This window comes from Labrus bergylta, chromosome 19 (assembly GCF_963930695.1).
Source record: "Labrus bergylta chromosome 19, fLabBer1.1, whole genome shotgun sequence".
Taxonomy (NCBI): Eukaryota; Metazoa; Chordata; class Actinopteri; order Labriformes; family Labridae; genus Labrus; species Labrus bergylta.
Window position 1 is genome coordinate 24,221,244 of NC_089213.1, and position 19,067 is coordinate 24,240,310.

At 38.3% G+C, this 19,067-nt stretch overlaps 1 protein-coding gene across 2 annotated transcripts; it reads left to right on the forward strand.

Moving 5' to 3' along the window:
• The first annotated feature begins 496 nt into the window (after positions 1 to 496).
• Positions 497 to 16,804, forward strand: rprd2a (regulation of nuclear pre-mRNA domain containing 2a). 2 transcript variants are annotated; one of them, XR_002278169.3, is made up of 12 exons: positions 497 to 965; positions 5,883 to 6,012; positions 6,203 to 6,354; positions 7,830 to 7,882; positions 7,987 to 8,113; positions 8,243 to 8,418; positions 8,929 to 9,271; positions 10,570 to 10,770; positions 10,957 to 11,121; positions 11,209 to 13,193; positions 16,378 to 16,506; positions 16,630 to 16,804. XR_002278169.3 is itself a non-coding variant. In XM_020640238.3 (10 exons), the coding sequence occupies exons 1-10, from the start codon at positions 800 to 802 to the stop codon at positions 12,900 to 12,902; spliced, it is 3,207 nt and encodes a 1,068-aa protein (XP_020495894.1). In that variant the 5' UTR covers positions 497 to 799; the 3' UTR covers positions 12,903 to 13,830. The 2 variants fall into 2 exon arrangements, 1 of the variants encoding a protein (XP_020495894.1); XM_020640238.3 differs by lacking the exons at positions 16,378 to 16,506; positions 16,630 to 16,804 and having other exon boundaries at positions 11,209 to 13,830.
• The last annotated feature ends 2,263 nt before the right edge of the window (positions 16,805 to 19,067 follow it).

Below are 19,067 nucleotides of genomic sequence, written 5' to 3' on the forward strand. Positions count from 1 at the left end.
TGCATTACAATTAAACTCTTAAAGTGTAATTATTTTTGTGCTGCACAGGCTCCATGAGACAGATAAGTCAATTTTTTAAAGAATACTGTGGACCCCTTTCCTTACACATTTCTTTGACAGCTATAAGTTACCTTCTTATTTTCAAATAAAGATTTTTCCGTACAGGAAATAATTATTATCTCATTACTTAGGATGTCTGAGTTTTAACAAAAACCTCCTGAAGCATTGAGTAAGCTACTAAATGTCTCATGAATCAGTAACAATTTGTTGGTTCCTGGATACAATTGAAAAGCAGTATTTTATGAGTGTTTGTGTCTGAACGTTTGATATCGTTACTTTAATCAAATATTCTATATTACCTCCCCCACTGCTGCACTTATTGAACCAGAAGTAGTTCCCCTGCGTTTCCTGCAGCAGGGGGCGTTGATAATTGTCAATAGCTTCCGTGACGCTAGGTGGCGCCCTATTTACTTGAAGTTTGCGGAAGTGCCCTTCATCGCGGCAACAAGCACCGAGTAAACAGTCCCACTGAATGTTCTGATAAATTGTCAGGATGTCGCTAGGCGCCGAGTTTCAGCCTTGAATGTTTCATGATTTTTACCATTTAGTGTGACTCGGGAGTTCACGTTAGATACTATATAGACGCATAAAGTGTTGAAAAAAGCTTTAAGAAAATTTAAACAGTACAATGGCAGCTGAACGCTATGGTACCTGTGCTACGTTAAGATGATATGCTAAGCTAAGTGCTAGTAGCAGCTCCGTTCATTTCTTCTTCTGGGATGATAGAGCTCCTTCGGACATGGCTGCGGGAGCTTCCGGCGGCTCGTTCGAGTCCACTATGGACCGGAGGTTCCGATCTGTCACAAACACGATGGATTCAATTCAAGGACTGTCAATGTGGTGCATCGAGAACAAGAAGTACCACAGCCTGATTGTACGACACTGGATAAAGTGTGTGAAGAAATGTAAGTAACCGTAACACGTCGTAAAGTGACAGGTGCTGCTTACGCTGTTGTCTAAAGTGTGACATGTTACACTGTTTAATATCACTGCATGTTTAAAACAAAACGTGCACTCATCCTAAGTAAGGACCTAGCTAGCCAATAGTGTGTTGATATTAAATAATCCATGGTAAGTAGAGACGTACTCTGCTTTCATGTGAGATTACGTCTCGTCTGAGGACATAATGTAAATGAGTGCTCCAAGGTTTGCTGAGAAAACAAACTAACTTTCCCTGCTATAAAGTTTTCGTTAAAGCGACTTTTAACACCCCACTCCCAATTCCCATTTGTTTGATTTGTATTTTGTTTTTTTGATTATTGCCCATTTGTTTAGGAAATGTACCCTCAAGTCCCTTAAGTATGGTACCAACTGGGAGCTGCACTGTTATATTATCTTTTAGAAGGGCTCTTTGTTCAACTTTAATTTTACTCCTTTATTATTGTTGTTCTATATTGAAAAAAAGAAATGGATATGGCAGTATAAAAGTACAAGTTGGTTTCTGAATGTCCATGCTAAATATATAATGTGATGTTTGGTGCCCTGTGTTTGATGAAAACAAAAGTTAAAGCACTCTTTTATTCTGGTTATTCTGTTCATTAAACTACTCAATTATGTGTTGTATTATTCTCACTCGACTTTTTAGGATGTTAAACAAATCGTTAAGATATACTCACCTTTGAAATCAATGTAAAGTTGCTCTGTTTTAGTTTATGTTGTAAAGTTGTTGTTTTTTTTTTTGCAGTGAAGGCTAATTCTTCTTATTTTTCTGAGTAAAGGAGTTTTGATTCCAGGTCTGTTCATCAGAAACAAGTCAACCTGATATCATATTTAATGCTTACCGTCTGTTTCTGCCTCTCTTGACGGACATGAAAATCCATAAATTGGGCTTAATTTTGTCTCGGTCTTCTCAAATATAAAGACTTGCGCATGGGAATGACCTTTTAGACCACTTTCCACATTAGGCAGAAATACAGCATTTAAAACAAATTAGCTGCAAAGAAAAATTGTCTTAATTACAGTTAATCTAGATTGTTCTTGTACCTTCAGTGTAAATGAAAACATTGCTTTTTTTTATATTTTCAGATTGTCGCGAATGGCATTTGCAATATGGTTTTTAATTAACCTAAAATGCTTTTTTTCCCTGTAAAGTTAAGACAATAGAAAAAATACTGTAATTACTATTAAATCCTTTAATAAAAAAACTCTCCATGTTATTTTGAAACTGAATATCCAAACCTCAGCTCAGGACCTTGTGTGACATTCACATGAGCTTGAGTTTAGTCTTTATTTCTGCTGTTGTTTGGCTTTGTGTTGAAACTTTGTGTTCTTCTTAGTGTGAGCAAAGAGAGAGAGAAAGGTGATGGCAATGCCCTTTCTTTCACTGCTCTCAGTGTGTAAATGTGAACAACAGGTTGTGCTTCTGAGTCCACGGTTGCAGTGTGCTTTTCTTCAATGTTGTCCACATGTTTTGCCTCAGTTACGGAGCTGTTGAGTTTATTTCCTAACTGAGAAATGCATTATGTGAGCCTTTGCCACAAGAATTGACTTGTGACTTGCAAATGTTAGAGTTTACTGTTAGGATGTCGTAAACTTCCTGACCCCTGACCTTTATGAGGCCTAGTCCAGTGGTAATCATTATCTGTAATCATTGAGGAATTCACTGCACAGTGGTGAAAATAAAAAATACTGTAAAAGATAGAATAACTTAGATTACTTGATTGATGACAATCAGCAGCATATGGTCTTATATGAGTTTTATACAACATCTTTATTATAAAAATTAATCTATAATATGTGTAAAGAAATATGTCATTAATTGTAAATCAAAAATGGTGTTAAGTAAATTTTAAAGGGTGTTGAAAATATTTCAGAATGTTTTGTTTTCAGTTGCTCAAAATGTGTGAAAAAGAAAAAAAGCTAAATTTTTCTGTCTCTCTGTAATCCAAACATCTATTTTATTTAAAAAATATTAGAAATAATAACTGTTAAGACATCACCTTTGCCCTGGACTCTGTGATGGATCACTATTGTTAGACTAAGAAATTGAAGAAAGTATTTGACAGTGTTATCAATAATGATCATAATAATACTTAACATGTATAGCACTTTTCAATACAGGTAACAAAGTGCCTCACAGCAATAAAAACTATCAAGCAATGGAGGCGCCAGTAGCCTAGTGATGAGTGCATGCGCCAATGTATGGAGGCTATAGTCCTCCAAGCGGGCGGCCCGGGTTTGAATCCGACCTGTGTACATTGTTTTTACAATAGCTATATCTCTGGTATTTTTTAATTGTATTTATCTTTATCCTATCCAACTTTTATAGATTTTAATTGACTAATTCCTACATACCGGTATTTGATTGTTTCCTACTGTATTAACTTTTATTTTTATTACTGTCTTTCCTGTTTTAGTCTTATTGGATTTTATCTTTTGTCTTAAGTGTTTGTCTTCTATTTCCTGTCTGTTCTTTTGTGAAGCACTTTGGGATGTTATGTATGAAAAGTGCTTTATAAGTGAAGTGGAGTTGTAGTTAAAAGCAAACCAGAAATAAAAGCAAACAGACAGGAAGAATTACAGATTAATAAAAATAAAAACTAATATAAGATAAAGTCACAGGGGAAACATTTTTGTGTGATTAGAGAATTAAAACGAGCGACTGACTCGTTTGAATTCTGATCTCCTCTGACAGGCTCTTCCAAAGTTTGGGGTCCTGTCCCCTTTAGTTTTCAGCCAGCAGAGCTCCAGAGGATGTCAGACAGCAACCTGGCTCATGGGGGATAAAAGCTCAGAAATATATTATTATTACCTAAACTTTTAAAATTTACAATACAGCATCACACATCAGTTTTCAAGTGTTTCATATCACGGTTAGCGTCTTAGATTATTTTTGACCATGGGACGTTTATGATGACATTTGGATAAATAAACAGAGCAGCGATTAGTTATTTTATCTATTGTTTTGCTGCATGGGTTAGTGGACACGTCAACGTTTCTTTTTGGCTTAACTAAAGATGTCTTTGTTTTTGAGTAGTGAATATCTTTCAGGTGTTGGTTTTAAAGAAATCAAAATAACCGATTAACTCCTTTTCTTCCATAACTACTCATTCTTAAACCTTGATTTATTGTCAGTCAATGCAGAATACTTTGTTTTTATGTAACATAACATAACTTTTGTTTCTAATGTTTCTCAGTTTTTGTTGTTCCCAAATCAATTTCCTTGTTCTTTTGCACACACACATTGTTACTGTCAAGGTCGGCTGGTTGATTTTGGTTTTACAATCAGACTGTGTGAAAGTTGAGCTTTTATCAGATCTCAGAGGCGGCTAGGCCTCACTTTTCACTGCCTCTTTTTGTGCTTGCTGTTTGTATTGTTTGTTAAATTGAATTTCAGTTAGCTCAAATGTTGTTTACTGATTATACCAGTTTGATTTTCAAAAATCACAAACTGAAACATAAATTCAATACACAAACAAAACCATCAGTTTGCCTTGCAATAGCAATGATTCTGTGAATACTTTCAGATTAACGGATGGTATGATTTCCTCAGAGACTTTCTTTTATAGGTTTACCGGTTTGTAATGCAACTTTACAAAGAGCTCTTTGTTTTGTTGTTGTGTTTGTTCTTCTGGTTAGAGGGATGTCCTCTAACATCCTTTACAGCTGTGAAATTGAATCTGTTGTTTCTGAAGATATGTTGTGTCACACTTTGATGGCATTTAAATACTTATAACCCCTCAACATATGTTGATGTATTATTATTATATTTCTACCACTCTTATATTTGACCACCTTTCATTGTTTGCTTGTTCTGATATCTTTCTCTGTATTTTACTGTATAAATACTCCCGTTAAATAGGAGTTATTTTGGGATGGTTAGTACACTTTGTTACTTTGTGGAGAGTTTCTATAGATCCATAAATTGGTTCAAAATGTTTGGTGTGAATCGTAGTTATGTTTTCTTTGATATGATATTGATATCATGAATCATTGAGAAGTTTAATTTAAGAAAGGCTGATTTAAGTATAATATCAGCAATAGCATTGATTTGGTATCCATGGACATTGATATCAAAAGTATTTAAATTAAACTACTCGTTTCTATGTGTGTGAAAAAAGTAGTGTAACGTGATTAAAGCTCTCTGTTGCTGTCATAAAAAACATGTGTATGTGACATCGTCTGATGTTTGACCAAAATTCATACTAACTAAACTAATGTCCACTGAACAAATGAAACAGTCCGTCAGGTCAAATGCCCATTGAATGTGTTACACACTTATCAGTAGTTGTGTTAAAGAAAGGGAATTATTTTATACATCAAAGTTTGACTAACAGTAAACTTTGTTGCTTCTTCCCTTAAATATCATAAAAATCATGTTTTTGGCTGCTAAAAATGTCACATTTGTAACGATGATTAGAAGCTTAGAAGAACACAATCAGTTACATCATATAAATAATGAACTCATTGCTTTGTTACCAGATATATAAACCCTAACCTGAGGTTGTCAAAATGTTTGATACTTAAATACGTTTTGATGCCATGTATTTTATAACAATACAACAGCCTTTATTTAACAATCGGTAGAATTGAAAAGTACCAGCGCTTTAAAAACCTTTGAATCTTCAGTCATACTAACTGTATTTCTTAAAAGGTAACAACGTTGTAAACTTATTTTTTGAATGTAGACAGTGTGCAGGAGTGTGCCTGCAAGTTCTGTATATTAAAAACCAAGAAAATCCTGTATATATGGTGGCTAGAACTTCAAGTTTTGTTACTATGATAAATCAGGTATCAATATCTTTGGATTTTTCCTAGAATCGTATTAAGTTTTAAAATAGCCAACAGTGTCTAACATACTGTCTCTGTCTATCCTCTTACAGCCGACCCCTCACAGAGGCTCAATCTTATTTACCTGGCTAACGATGTCATTCAGAACTGTAAAAGGAAAAACGCCATCGTTTATCGCACCGCATTTGCTGAGGTGCTTCGGGACGCCTTCTTGCTTGTCAAGTAAGTATTTAGATCGTATAGTGTTTGTATGTTTAATACAAAACTAGAGATGCTTTAGTTTGACTTTCATCCATTGTTTCCCCGTCTGGCCTTTATTCATTCCTCTAACATATAAATAAGCAAATGTCATGACAACCCCAACATAAATAACTCCTGTCTCTTACTGTGTCATCCTCTCTCCTTTCTGCAGCTATGAAGGTGACCCTAAGGTAATTAAATCAGTGGAGAGGATACTGTCCATCTGGGAAGAGAGGGGGGTGTATTCGGGGACACTCATCACCGAGCTGAGGAGTAGTTTAGTCAAAGAAGAGTCTCCTCCTGAGACGCCCGTGGAGCAGAAAAGTAAGTGTATTAACTAATTTCATTTCTCGCTTGCTTTTTTGACATTTTTACGAACACACTTGCAGGTTCAATGACAGTCCAGAGGAGAGCAGACTTTGTTTTCCACCTGAGCAAGGTGACATTTAATTTCAGCTTTGTTTTTTGCTGTCCTGAGGACATGAGAGATTAACTCTATCAGTAAAATGACCCCGGTGGGGTTTTATGGATGAATGAAAATGCAAAGATGGAGTTGTGCTTCAAGTTTGTAGTAGTGATTTAGTAGTGATGATGATCAGCTGGAATGGTGGAAATTTAGTTTAAACCCGTGATAAAAAACAACAGGAGCTTGACCCGTACTGGGATTCTTGTTACTAGTACAGATACAGATTTGAGAATTTTTAATCTGTTCTGAAAAAAGACCCTTTTATGTAAACTATGCATCATTTTTACACTATTATGACTATGCAAAAATATACTTGATTAATAAATTTGTAACATTATTATATGTTGTCAACCAAACCACCACCTGCAAACTGCTGGATAAACCATGACACCAATTCTAAACCAACCCAGCATCTGAACATGTTTCCCTGTAGGCACAATTTAGCAAACATATTCACTTATACTAGTATATCATTTATTTATTTAGGGCTTTTTTGCCTTTATTAGACACATCTGAAGAAAGACAGGAAATGTAGGGAGGAGAGAGGACACATGCCTCAAAGGGTCCAGACCAGGAGTCGGACCTGTGCCACATGTGTTGAGGACTGTATCCTCTGAATATGGGGCGCCTGCTCCACCAACTAAACTAAACAAACACCTCAGTTTGTCTTTATGTTGCATTTTGGAAATAATATTGAGAAATAGATATATGGGGCAGGCTTTTGAAAATAAACAACTTTTATAATCACTAAAGTTAACTTTGACCATTGAAACTGAACCTTTAATTCCAGGACAGTTGCTCACTTTGGGTGCATGACATGAAAACATGATACACTTGATCAAGTATCAAGCAATCAGAAACTCAAAAAATATATATTTTACATTTTACACTTTCTTAAAACACAAACTCAGTGTTTCGCTGTCAGCATGTTGCATTCAGGGCTGCTCAGACAATGAGAGATGCATTCAGGTGCGCTCAGAAACGGGAGTTGCAGAAAAAAAAACTAAGCTGGACAGACTGTTACAAGTTGAAATAATTGTTCAGTTGTTATATTGACTGCTGTCATTAAAAGAAACACATGAACACCATTATTCCTTTAAGTATCTGTGGTGCTGTCCGACTCCCCCCCCCCAGGGCTCTAAACCTAAAGTCTGTTGTTGGTTTATTAGCTCCTATTATTAATTAACCAATGTTTCCTTATTCACATTTTTGAAAATGTCTTACATTTTGATTGAATGTACTTGGTTACCCTAATACTGAATGCTGTGTGTGTTGATATGAACCATACTTTGCTCGTTAATCTGATCTCTTTAGTTTCTCTTGTATTTTAAAGCTCCAGTTGATTCAAAAGCAGATCTACGGTCCAAAGTTGTTGCTGAGTTTGTGGTAAGCTGAACTGATCTCTACTTAGCAGATCTTTTCTATATTATTGTGTGAGTCTGATTTTCATACGTGCCTGACACTGTGGCTGACTGCTCTCTCTGCTTTAGCCCCAGGCACTCCTAGACCAGCTGTCCAAGTACAAGAGATCTGTGGAGGATGTTGACCTAAGAGAGAAACAGCTGGCAGCTATGAGGGTTGACATCTGCAGTACTGAGGCCCTCAGAAAACTCAAAGGTGCCTTCTGAAGTCATCTTTGGCTGTCTGTCCCACAGCAACACGCACATCCTCCTGGCTTCCACATCAGCATTGTGCTTTCTCTTTCTTGCCTCTAAAGTCAACCTTTCATGATGTTTTTTCTTGCAGACAAAGCCGGAGGAAAGAAGTTCTCCAAGGACTTTGAGGAGGGGAGTGCGCAACTGCAGGAGTTCGTAAAGTTCCTTGAGAACGAGAGTAAAACAGGTCCTTCTCTCTTAGAGGCTCTCGGCAACGCAGATATCTTCTACGAGATGCAGTACAAGGAGGTCAAGATTGTTGCTAATGTGAGTCAACTTAATCGTCTGCCCACAACATCAGAGAACCACCTTGATAGGGCTGTGAAGATTAAGAAAAGTAATGTGTCATCAGATCATTCAAGATCATTTCCTTTGTTTTAAGATATTAGTGTAAGCTTTGAAATGGAGTGGAAGCCACATATTCTAATGCATATTAAACATACATACATAAATTAAACAGATTGACTGGGAAATTATACTGAAGGGCAGAATGAAAGAAGTTATCTTCAACATATTCTAAAAACGAAAATTCTACTTATATATTATTGGCAAGACTTTGAAAAGTATTTTTATTTCCTTTTAAGGTTGGTTCCTTTTTAAAGCTATGTGGTTTTTCTTTGTTCCCACTTGTGTGTTTATAATATATTTCTGTTTAACTTGCTTACTCTTTACTCTTCAAGTCAGCAGATGTGTTTTTGATTTAATTTCATACTGCCCATGAAAACATTTTTTATTTAGTTTTAATCATTATTTTCTGATGTCTCCTCTCCTCTAAAGGCCTACCAGACGTTTGCAAACCGGGTGTCCCAACTGAAGCGTAAGCTGGATGCCCTGAAGACCAACTTACCAGACCTGGACGAGTCACCAATCCCGTCACCCTCTGCAGACGCCCCATCTCCAACGGGCTCAGAGTCACCTTTTCATGGCATGGAATTGGCTCAACCCGATCCAGATCTGGACGGCTCTGCTATGGACGACGAGGCGGAGCCACCAGCCCCAAGCCCCCTGTCCTCACCCGGAGGATCCCCCAGGCAGATGGAGACCCTCGGGGAGAGTGACAAACTGGAAGTGGAGGATATGGAGCTCTCTGAGGAAGAAATGGAGAGCGGAGGGATTATAGGTGAGAGTGCTGTTTGTGGTCATTTCTACTGACGCATGGCATGAAAAATGATGCAGAAACGTCCAAGATAATGAAATTGAGAAATGCCACCAAAAATAGGAGTACAAAGGCAATGAATCGTGCACAGAATCTCTTCTACCATCGCTTTCACATGTCAAGCATCCAAGACCATCCAAGCATTTCTTCCTGTCTATTAGCTAGCCAATTTAGCTGGAACGCTTTACTCCACCCACATATTCATCAGATTAAAATTAGATGTATCTTCTCAACAGCCAAATATCTGACAGTTTACAGATTCTTTATTTTTGGTAAACTTTTTTTATTGGCTACAACAACATTTGCTTATTTGATCTCTGTTAGATATCTCTCTTTACACTGATGAGTGAAAATATGACCTTTTTCAAGCCTTTACATGTGCATAGATATGTTAATAAGATATGTAAAATGTTGTTACTTTTGCTCTACTCATATATTCAACAGTATGTAGCTGAAACCAGACATTGTGTTGATTGTTTTGGACATTTTATATAAACTGCAGACAATTAAAGGGATAGTTTATTTTGTTGAAGTGGGGTTTGTCTGAGGTACTTGTCAATAGTAACTGAACCACCCACAGTAGATAATGGCATGGAAGCTAGGCAATACATCTCTGCGGCCGCTTGTACCTCGCAATGTAGCTCATGTTAAGCAAGTCTGACATAAATAAATACCAATGTTGGTTTAAGTGTACAGTATACTATATTAAAAAATATATATTGGCTTTATTTTAGCATCAGAGCGCTACTTTGTTTGCAAATGTTTATGGGATGAAACACATACATGTTCCTCCGCCCTTGAGGGAAGTACCTCATACAACCCCACAACAGAACTATCTCTGGAATAGAGAAAATAAGCATCAGATTCTTAGTTACTTTATTGAAACAGCATGCATAATATCTTAAAGCCAGTATCAGACTTTTTGTCAGTATGAAAACATAAGCATTTTTTATTGGCACCTGTTTGTAAAGGTTTCTGGGAAGAAAATGATTATTTTCTACGGGTAACCTGCATAATTTAGTGTTTCGCAGAAAGCTTGATCGACTGTGTCACTGTTTTTGGCAGCGTATTCCCCTCCATTAATTTTATTGGCATTGACTTCTCTGGTTCCATAAATAATCTGCTTGTAGAAAAACAAGGGCAACATTAATTCTGTTGTGTAATATCGAATGTGAAATATCTTAATTCGTCTTGTTTTATTACATAAAGGGCTAAACTGAAAGCATCCACATTGTCATCCTCTGTCATGTTTTTCTTCTCAGTCGAGGAGCAAATTGAGCACCCAACCCACCCAGAGGTGTCTCCTCCTGTCCCTGTGAAAACAGAGCCATCAGTGGTAACAGAGCAGCCCGTCTCACAGGCCACGCCTCCCGTAGCAGCTCCCACATCGGCCTTGGAGAGTGTCGACCTGGGTAAAATCGGCTCCATCCTCAACAGTTTAAGCTCAGTCATGAAGAGCTCAGGTGAGTGATTTCTGCAATGATCTCTAATAAAATTTGACTAAATAATTTAATTTGACTTTTGTTGTTCAAACTCCAACAACAATACTTTGTCCCTTGATCAAACATCTACCTAAACTCCCAGCATCCTCCTGTAACAGGATTTTGGTTATTTACTATAAGATGTGAGTATCCTTGTTTGTTTCACAGGACCATTAGTGGAAAGTCCTCCTGCAGCTGTGAAGAGCACACCTGCGTCCTTCGTGGCTCCCCAGGAAGCCAGTTCACTTGCAAACCTCCTCTCCAAGGTGGATGTTAGCCCTGCTGATATCCTCGGTGCTCTCGCAAAAGTGCAGGGCAAAGGCAGCCTTGAGGGTGAGAATATAATATAAACCTTTAATGAAAATAATCTCTATTACATATCATACGTTTTATTGATTTTTCTCCCTTTTATTTATTTAGGGATCACTTCAGTTCTGAGCAGCCCGGCTGCAAATGTCTCCTCAGACTCCTCCAATACAGGCAAGATTCTTCCCTCCCCCTCTCCCTTGTCCACATCTACATCAGCAGCAGCCACTCAGAGCCCGTCTCTCTACTCTGTTGCATCCATGCCTTCTTCACTCAGCTCCACCGTACAGCAGAGCACAAGCTCCCAAGCGACCCCTCAGGCTGCAAACCCGGCCTCTGCCCTGGTCCAGGCTCTCCACAGAGACATGGACTTAATCACAGAGCCAGAACTGTCCTCTTCTTCTCAGAGCTTAGAGTCTAAAATCCACAGCTTCCTTCAGGGGAACTCTGCTTTCAGTACATTTGACCTGGGGCTTCCTTCACAGCCGGCGCAGGCAGGGGATAACCTCAGCCCAGTACCTGGGCCAGACACCCAGGAAGGGACCCCGGTGCGTGACGAGGGCGGAGGCACCCCAACTCAAGATGAAATCATGGACAAGCCTGCGACGGCCCTGTTCTCTTCCGGCACAACGCAATCATCATCTGTTGGAGAAACTTTTGAAACGGCTTCTATTGTGTACCAGAACAGCAGTCAGCAGAACCCCAACCCTTCACAACAGCAGGCTCACCTGCAGCCAGGTGTGGCGCAGAATGGACAGGTCTACCAGCCATACCAATATGGCAAACAAGAGTTGTCAGTGCATGGGATTACTGCACCTATTGCACATTACCAGCAGATTTGTGGAGGATCAGTGCCTGGAGAAAGAGCCCCAGGCGGTGCCAGCAGCACACAGACAGTCGACGGCTTTCAGGCGGTGAATGAGAGGAGTTGGTACGGGGACATTTACCCCAAGGGAATCTCTCAACAACCTGGAGGCTACAATCTTGCGATGCCTGGAGAGAACCAGACATCATCACTCTATCCCTACCAAGCAGGGGCAAATCATAAACCTCCAGAAGTCCAGCAGGGTTCAGCTACATCCTCTGGTTTCTTCACAAGCCCCCTCCCTCCTGTCCCAAAGCTCCCTCCTATTCTTCATGGCCTTGACACCTCCAATGCTGCGACAAACAGCTCAATGATTCCCATTGAGCAGCAGCAGCGGATGCCCCTCCCGGACACGGCAGAGATGATGCGACCCAGAGCAGACAGCGTCATCAGTGGGATGGTGGTCCACGACCATCAACACAAATCCCTGTTTCATCCAGACGATCCATCATATGATCGAGATCATCCTCGCCCTCCTCACCCTGATGACCTGCGCTACCACGAGGACCCTTGCTATCAGGAAGCTCCTTTCTTTCAAGACGACCCTTACCACCACCCAGAAGATCCATATTACAGGCCGGGCAGCCCTCCACGCCACTACCCAAGAGTCCAAGGCCGCCTTGATGCCCCCCTCTCACCCTCAGAGGATCCTTACTACACCCACGAGTACCAACACCACAGCCCCCAACCCCCCCACTACACTCCGAGAAGACCACCTCCACCTCATCATCTCGAGATCCGTCATCCTGGTCAGCGCCATCCACATCAGCCTCCCCACCCAGCACACCATCCTCGCCCGAGAGGCCCGCCACGCCCGCCGTTCCCCGGATTCCAACGTGGCCCCGATCCGAGGTTAAGAGGCAAACGTCCAGGTCCGAGGGGAGGGGGTCCAGCTGGTCCAATGTTCCTCCCAAAAAGACCCTTTCTGCCCCCGAGGTACTGACGGGACTCGTAAGCATTTAAGCTTTACAAGTCGCTGTGGACATCAGGACAGCAGGGAGAGGAACTCTGTGTCCAACTGATGCCACTGAATCTGGGAAAGAGTGGAGAAACGGAGGTGGGCCTTGGCAGACAATGAAATCCAAGCTACCAGAAGAGAAATGGAGAAGAACAAAAGGATGGTCAGAAAGTTGAGGAGCACGAGAGACAACATGCGGAGGTGTTAAAGAAACCGGAGGTTCTGAGAGAGCTGCTGAGCCGAAGAAAGAAGACAGAAGATGAAAGAAAATAAGAGGTGGATATATATATATATAATTCACTTTTTGTGTTATTTGCTCTAGTGTGAAGCATTGCATTAAATATGTGAATGAGATACAGTTCGACACAGGTCAAAGTGCGTGTGTGCATGCGGTCAAGTTTAAGTCAACAGGTCCGAGAATTTGACTTTGAAGATTATTTTTGCTAAGAGTAACAAAAAGAATGTAGTCGATGCAACCTTCCTGCTGTTATTTTAGTTTCTCCGTGAGCAGTTTTTACTGCTTTTCTTCCACATCAGCAGTATCTCAGTAACTCCTGCTAAAAACATCGATTTGCTTTCTCACTTTGAGACGGAGTGTATGTCATAGACTTTATGTTCCGAGGTAGCATATTTTATGGTTATTAATTTCACTGTTCCAACTCCGAATGTGATACATGTGAAGCGATGCTCTCTTGTTAGTGCGCAGTGTTCCTCCGGCGATAGTTTTCCGTCTCGTTAAAGTTCCTTGAAGCGGAGCGGCACAATTCAAAAAGGAAGGGAGAGGTGTGAGAGTCATTTTTTTCAGCCTCCCAACACCACCGCAGAAGAAGTGCATTTTTTTGGAGGGGATGAAGAAACTCGTCTTCAGTTTCGTTTTACTTGTACTGTCTAATAAAATCTGGGTTTGAAAATGTGTGTGTTGTTTTTCTCTTTGCTCTGATCACATGGACATTAGAACTAGCGCCCTAAACAGTTAGTGATTATCCGTGCATCAACAAAAACATTATCTTATGTCCAACACCAGAGAAAATAGTTCAGCCTTCTTTCATCACACAACCTTTCTATTGAGGACAATATTTAACTATTAATAGTCAAAAAATGATTTAGTTGAAAGGAATCTCCTTTTCAGTTTCCTATTAAATATTGAATAGGTTGTTGTTACAGTGCGACATTAATTCAGTTAGGCCTCCACTCTCTGTTTTAGGTGCATTTGCTGCTTTTACATCATGATTAAAATGCCCGTGTTTCCTGCAAAAATGACAAGTTTTTAAAAAAGTACACATTTGGAAAGGACACAGAATGTTTTATCTACATTAATAGTCAATATGTTAAACTTTAAATAAGATTTAAAAAGTGCAGGTTGCACTCGAGCCTGCATGGACTTTACGTTATGACGTGTCAATGTATTATTTAATTTGTCATTTAATGATCTCGTACATTTCCATCGGTTTCCACAGACGAAAGTCAATGAAGCAACCCTAAAAGTCTATTGTCACCTAATATATTCCACTCGAGTTCAGAGGAGACTTGTGATTTAATCTGAGTATTTTACTTGAACGGGTCAAAAGTTAGACAAAGCTTTAAAATTGTAAAAATAGATAAAAGTTTTCCTGTTTGTTTGTTTTTTGTGCACTTAGTTTTATTCAAATTCATGTTCCCCTGAGTCATCATTTAACATAAGTTATACTTTTGTTTCTTTTCTTTTTAACTGTTGAGGGTTTTATTAGGTCAAATGTACAAATTCATCCACCAAATCTGTTTTTAGGCTTTACTTCCTCTGCAAATGTTCATCAAACCTGATCCCACTTTTCTGCTGTGGTGCTGCGGTGAATTATGTTTGTTTCCTTCCTGGCCTCTTAACAGACCCCTCAAATATTCCTCACTCTTTAATGGAAGAGCAGAGTGGCTGACTCCACAGCAGAATTCAATGTAGGAAGAACATTTAAAAAACATTTCTTTAGAACCAGTGAGAGTGATCAGAGGATTACAGAGCGTTTAAACACATACTTGATAGAGTCTTTGAAAACTTTTGTCAACAATCAAGTTAATGTTGAGTTCCACACTTCAGAAAAAAGGCAATGTTAAAATCGAATATTTTTTTATGGAGTCCTAGAATGACAGGGAGCAGATTAGCCAATAAAAGATTATTCTAATACTTCTACAATGTAGTTGATAAGAATAAAGTTAGTTGGTGGCATGCAGATAAGCACTGTACTGTATCTAAGTGCAAAGTCAAGGTACTTGTACTTTACTTGAGTATAACATTTTTATACTCCTTTAATTTGTACTACATCTCAGTGGCCTCTACTTTTATTATAATTTTCAGATTAATATTTTATCATCCCTGCTGTCCATTTAAAACCACATAACCCCATATCGTGGTTTTAATTTATTTAAAAAAAGCTTGTGAATTAAATATTAATAAATATTTTTTATTACATATCAAATTCTTTGTTAAAAAGCCGAGAGTAGTTTTCTTTATAGCTCGTGATCTTGTAGAAGTTAGTGCATTACTTTTTGGTAAAAACTATCCAACAATGTAGAAAACGGTCAAAATTAGCTCAAGTTAAAAAATATCTACACAACTAATGTGCAACAAACACATAATAATAACAATCTGTAATATTCATCTAAAACCTCATATATGACAGTTAACCCGTTTTTATTAACAATGATAACTTAAAGACAGTTTTGATTGTAGAACTCGTACTTTTACTTTAGTGAGGATTTTATAGATAGACTTTTCTTTGTATTTTTATTTAAGGGCTCGGAGTACTTTTTTTTTTAATCACCGCTGCAAAGAAACAAAACCTCAAACGAGACGCAGGACCTAATCACAACCCTATAGATCAGCTTCTAATTAAGACGTCCTTTAATCATGAATCAAGCAGCCTTCTTTGGAGGAGAATTAAGTTTCGATTTTATCCAGGCAACATTAGAAATAGATAGAAAAAGTGAAGCCAACATTTAATTTAATTATGTGTATAAACGTATAAAGTAGGGCGTTTTTCAATTACGCGCGGATTGTTGCCAAATTACAAACGTCCCCTTTACAAACAAACAGAGCAGTGAGCACAGGTGAGCACACCGTCGCCAGGTGTCAGTAAATCTTCCCACAAGTACTTTATCAGTCTGTTTTTCGAGAGGAGAGCCGACCAGAGCACAAAAAGACAGATTGTGGACCTTCTGTAAGGGATTAGGTTGTTTTATTTCGCTGATTTTTTTTTTTAATTATTATTATTTTTTTATAAAATTCTTTACTACTTTACCCAGATTGAGTGTATTTGTTTTCTGCCCTGAGTGTTTCATACTTACCATGGCCTACTAAAAACAGCTTGTTTGGTTAAATTTGGCAGATTTAACATGATTATACATTTCCCTTTTTAATAGAATAAATATTAATCTTCTAACCTAATTCCTGTTTTCATCCTCTCCTCCCTCCTCCTGTTCTCCTCCTCAGGGATCCAGAGCCACACTTTGATGTGTCTGCTGATGTGATGGGGAGACCTCTTTGAATCCTACTCAGCTAGCAGTGACAGAAACTCCTCTTCATGGTCTGACTTCAGTGCTGTGAATCAGCAGCTGATGAGTAAGTCTTCTGTTAAAAAAAAAACATCAGAAGCTGTCTGGCACCAACAGGAAATCAAAACAATCAATACAAAGCTGGGAGAAGATTAAAGTGATGAAATAGTTTCTCTCTGTTTGTTTTCAGATTTTTGTTTGGAAGGAGCTTTATAAGAAGGTAGGACAGAGCGACCATGTGAGTAAGTACATAAACACTGTAAATATTACACTGTCCTTTCAAAATCCTCTGATGTTTAATTCACAAAGAATATTTACTGCATGTTTTTAATGAAATAAAATTGTATTGTTCATATAGAAATAAACTAACTGTTGTGTGTTTATTTATTTAACAGTAGATCTGCATCATCATTTCTCCAACTTGTTTCCTAGAGCTTAAACTCTGGGACAGTTTGACTTTAAACATTATTTTAGTCTTGTTAAAAAAAGGGGATATTATTCTCTCATCTTAGAGAAAGGTTGCCATAGTTGGGTAACACAATTATAACTTTTCTACTAAACAAAATAAACCTTTGAATAAAGATGCTTCTTTTAAAAATCACACCATGATCAGGTGAATTTAGTCCATATATCACTTGTGTATACTTATTAAACCTGTAAAATTCATGTTGTACTGTAAAATATTGCAACCTCTTTCTTGTTGTAATTCAATTTCTTTGAATTCTTTGTTTTCAGAAAATTAAGTTTACCATCTTTAAATCCTCATTGTATTCTCTTCCTTAAAAAAAAAAACAGTTTAAACACTCTTGCTGCACCAAACAGATTTTCTTTCCAGTAGAATATAAAGATACTTTGACCTGATTTAGGCAGATATACTGTTAGAGATTGTTCTTACTAACAGGGTATATCCAGTAGTAACTCATTGAGACAAACTGGTTCATCAGAAGGAAACATAAATAGTCAGAGCGTAATAAAAAGAGGGCCATTTCACTGTAGTTTCACTTTTGAAACATGAAGAATTTTGTTCTGAAATTGAGGCTGAACTTTAATTTATAATCTACTAATACATTATTCTACTTATCGTTTATGATATGTTAACTATATTTATCTTAAAATGTGGTGTAGAGTCCACAGATTCATTACATTGAGTTAAATTAAAAGTCATATATTTAAAAAACAAAACCTTTGGAAAGCTTTTGTATATGGTCACCAGATGTCGTTGTTGTTCAGCTACACTCTGAAATAAAAATAAAAAATAAAATAAAAACACACAATCCCATTTAATAGTCGCACGAATCACGTTTTTGTCTTTTTGTTTTTTGTTGCGCAGATAAGTTTTTCTTTTTGTCTCGATCATTTCTACCTGATCAGAGCCAGATGAAGTCAGCGTTGGCCTCGCCTGCACTCTGGGCTTATATATCGGGGTTGAAGGGCGGAAATAGGATTTAGTGACTGATGGCAGATGGCAGTCTTAACATCAGAGACAAGCCGAGGAGAGATTCTGCTGCTGGGAATAAAGGATTTAACGGAGCAGGCAGAGACAGAGCTGCGCTGAGTTTAAAACATGAACTCTAATGTTGCAGCCGTTGCTTTGGTCCACATCGTGACTCCTTTCAAGTGTCGTCGGGTGTGTGCTGCCTGCTGTCAGGAGGGCTCATTGTTTACATGCTGTCCAGATTTCAGAGAGAGAGAGAGAGAGAGAGAGAGAGTGTGTGTGTGTGTGTGTGGTGTGTGTGTGTGTGCGCGCGCGCGCCTTTATGTTTCCCTGCGAGAATTACGCTCCCTGCATTTTCTAAAACACTTATTAAAACGTGTTTTCCCGCATTCATTCAAGAAGGGAATATTGTAACCATGATGATAATGTCACGAGTTATAGAGACCGATTTCAGCACCATGGCCAGCTCCACGTCGAGAACAAAAGGCGGATTTGCGTCCCTTGATGTCAGAGACGGTCTGCTTTTTTACCATGCACAGGAAAAACGAAAATAAGACAGAACCCTGAAATACAACACCCCCAGCTCTCTTTATGATCCTATTTTACCTCTACACTTCGCTTTTGCAGGAAATAGGCCACACTAACATTGATTGCTTTATGTTTAAATGAAAGTCTTTGTCTAAAGGGCCTTTCTGCTTGATATCTAGTTTATGTGTGCGTTACAATGTGATGGTAATGTAACACCTTAGCAATGGGTCCTTTCTCTGTTCACTGAACTAATCAGCATGCCTACAGTTTATAGCCATTTTCATTGTTTATTTAATCTCTGTTAGTCGATTCAGAAAATGAATGCTAAATGGCGACAAGTGTTTCTCTTAACTGTGATAAGTCATTAAACGTCTTTAAATAAAACACAGGTATTCATTTAGCTGTCATAATGAATAAAGAAAAACATAAAGTTGATAAATGTTGTTATAGGTCTAATTAACAGACCTTCTATTTCGATGATGGGCTGTATTTCTTTGTTGATGTTATTTTGTTGGATTAATTCCTGTTTAACTTTCGTTTTCGGGTTTTCGGGCTAAATAAAGTATACACTTCTCATCAACAGTTTGTGAGATTTTTTGTTTATGTCAACTGTGTTTTAAATGACTACATCTGTTTGACATCTTAAATATTTACAGGATTGTAGC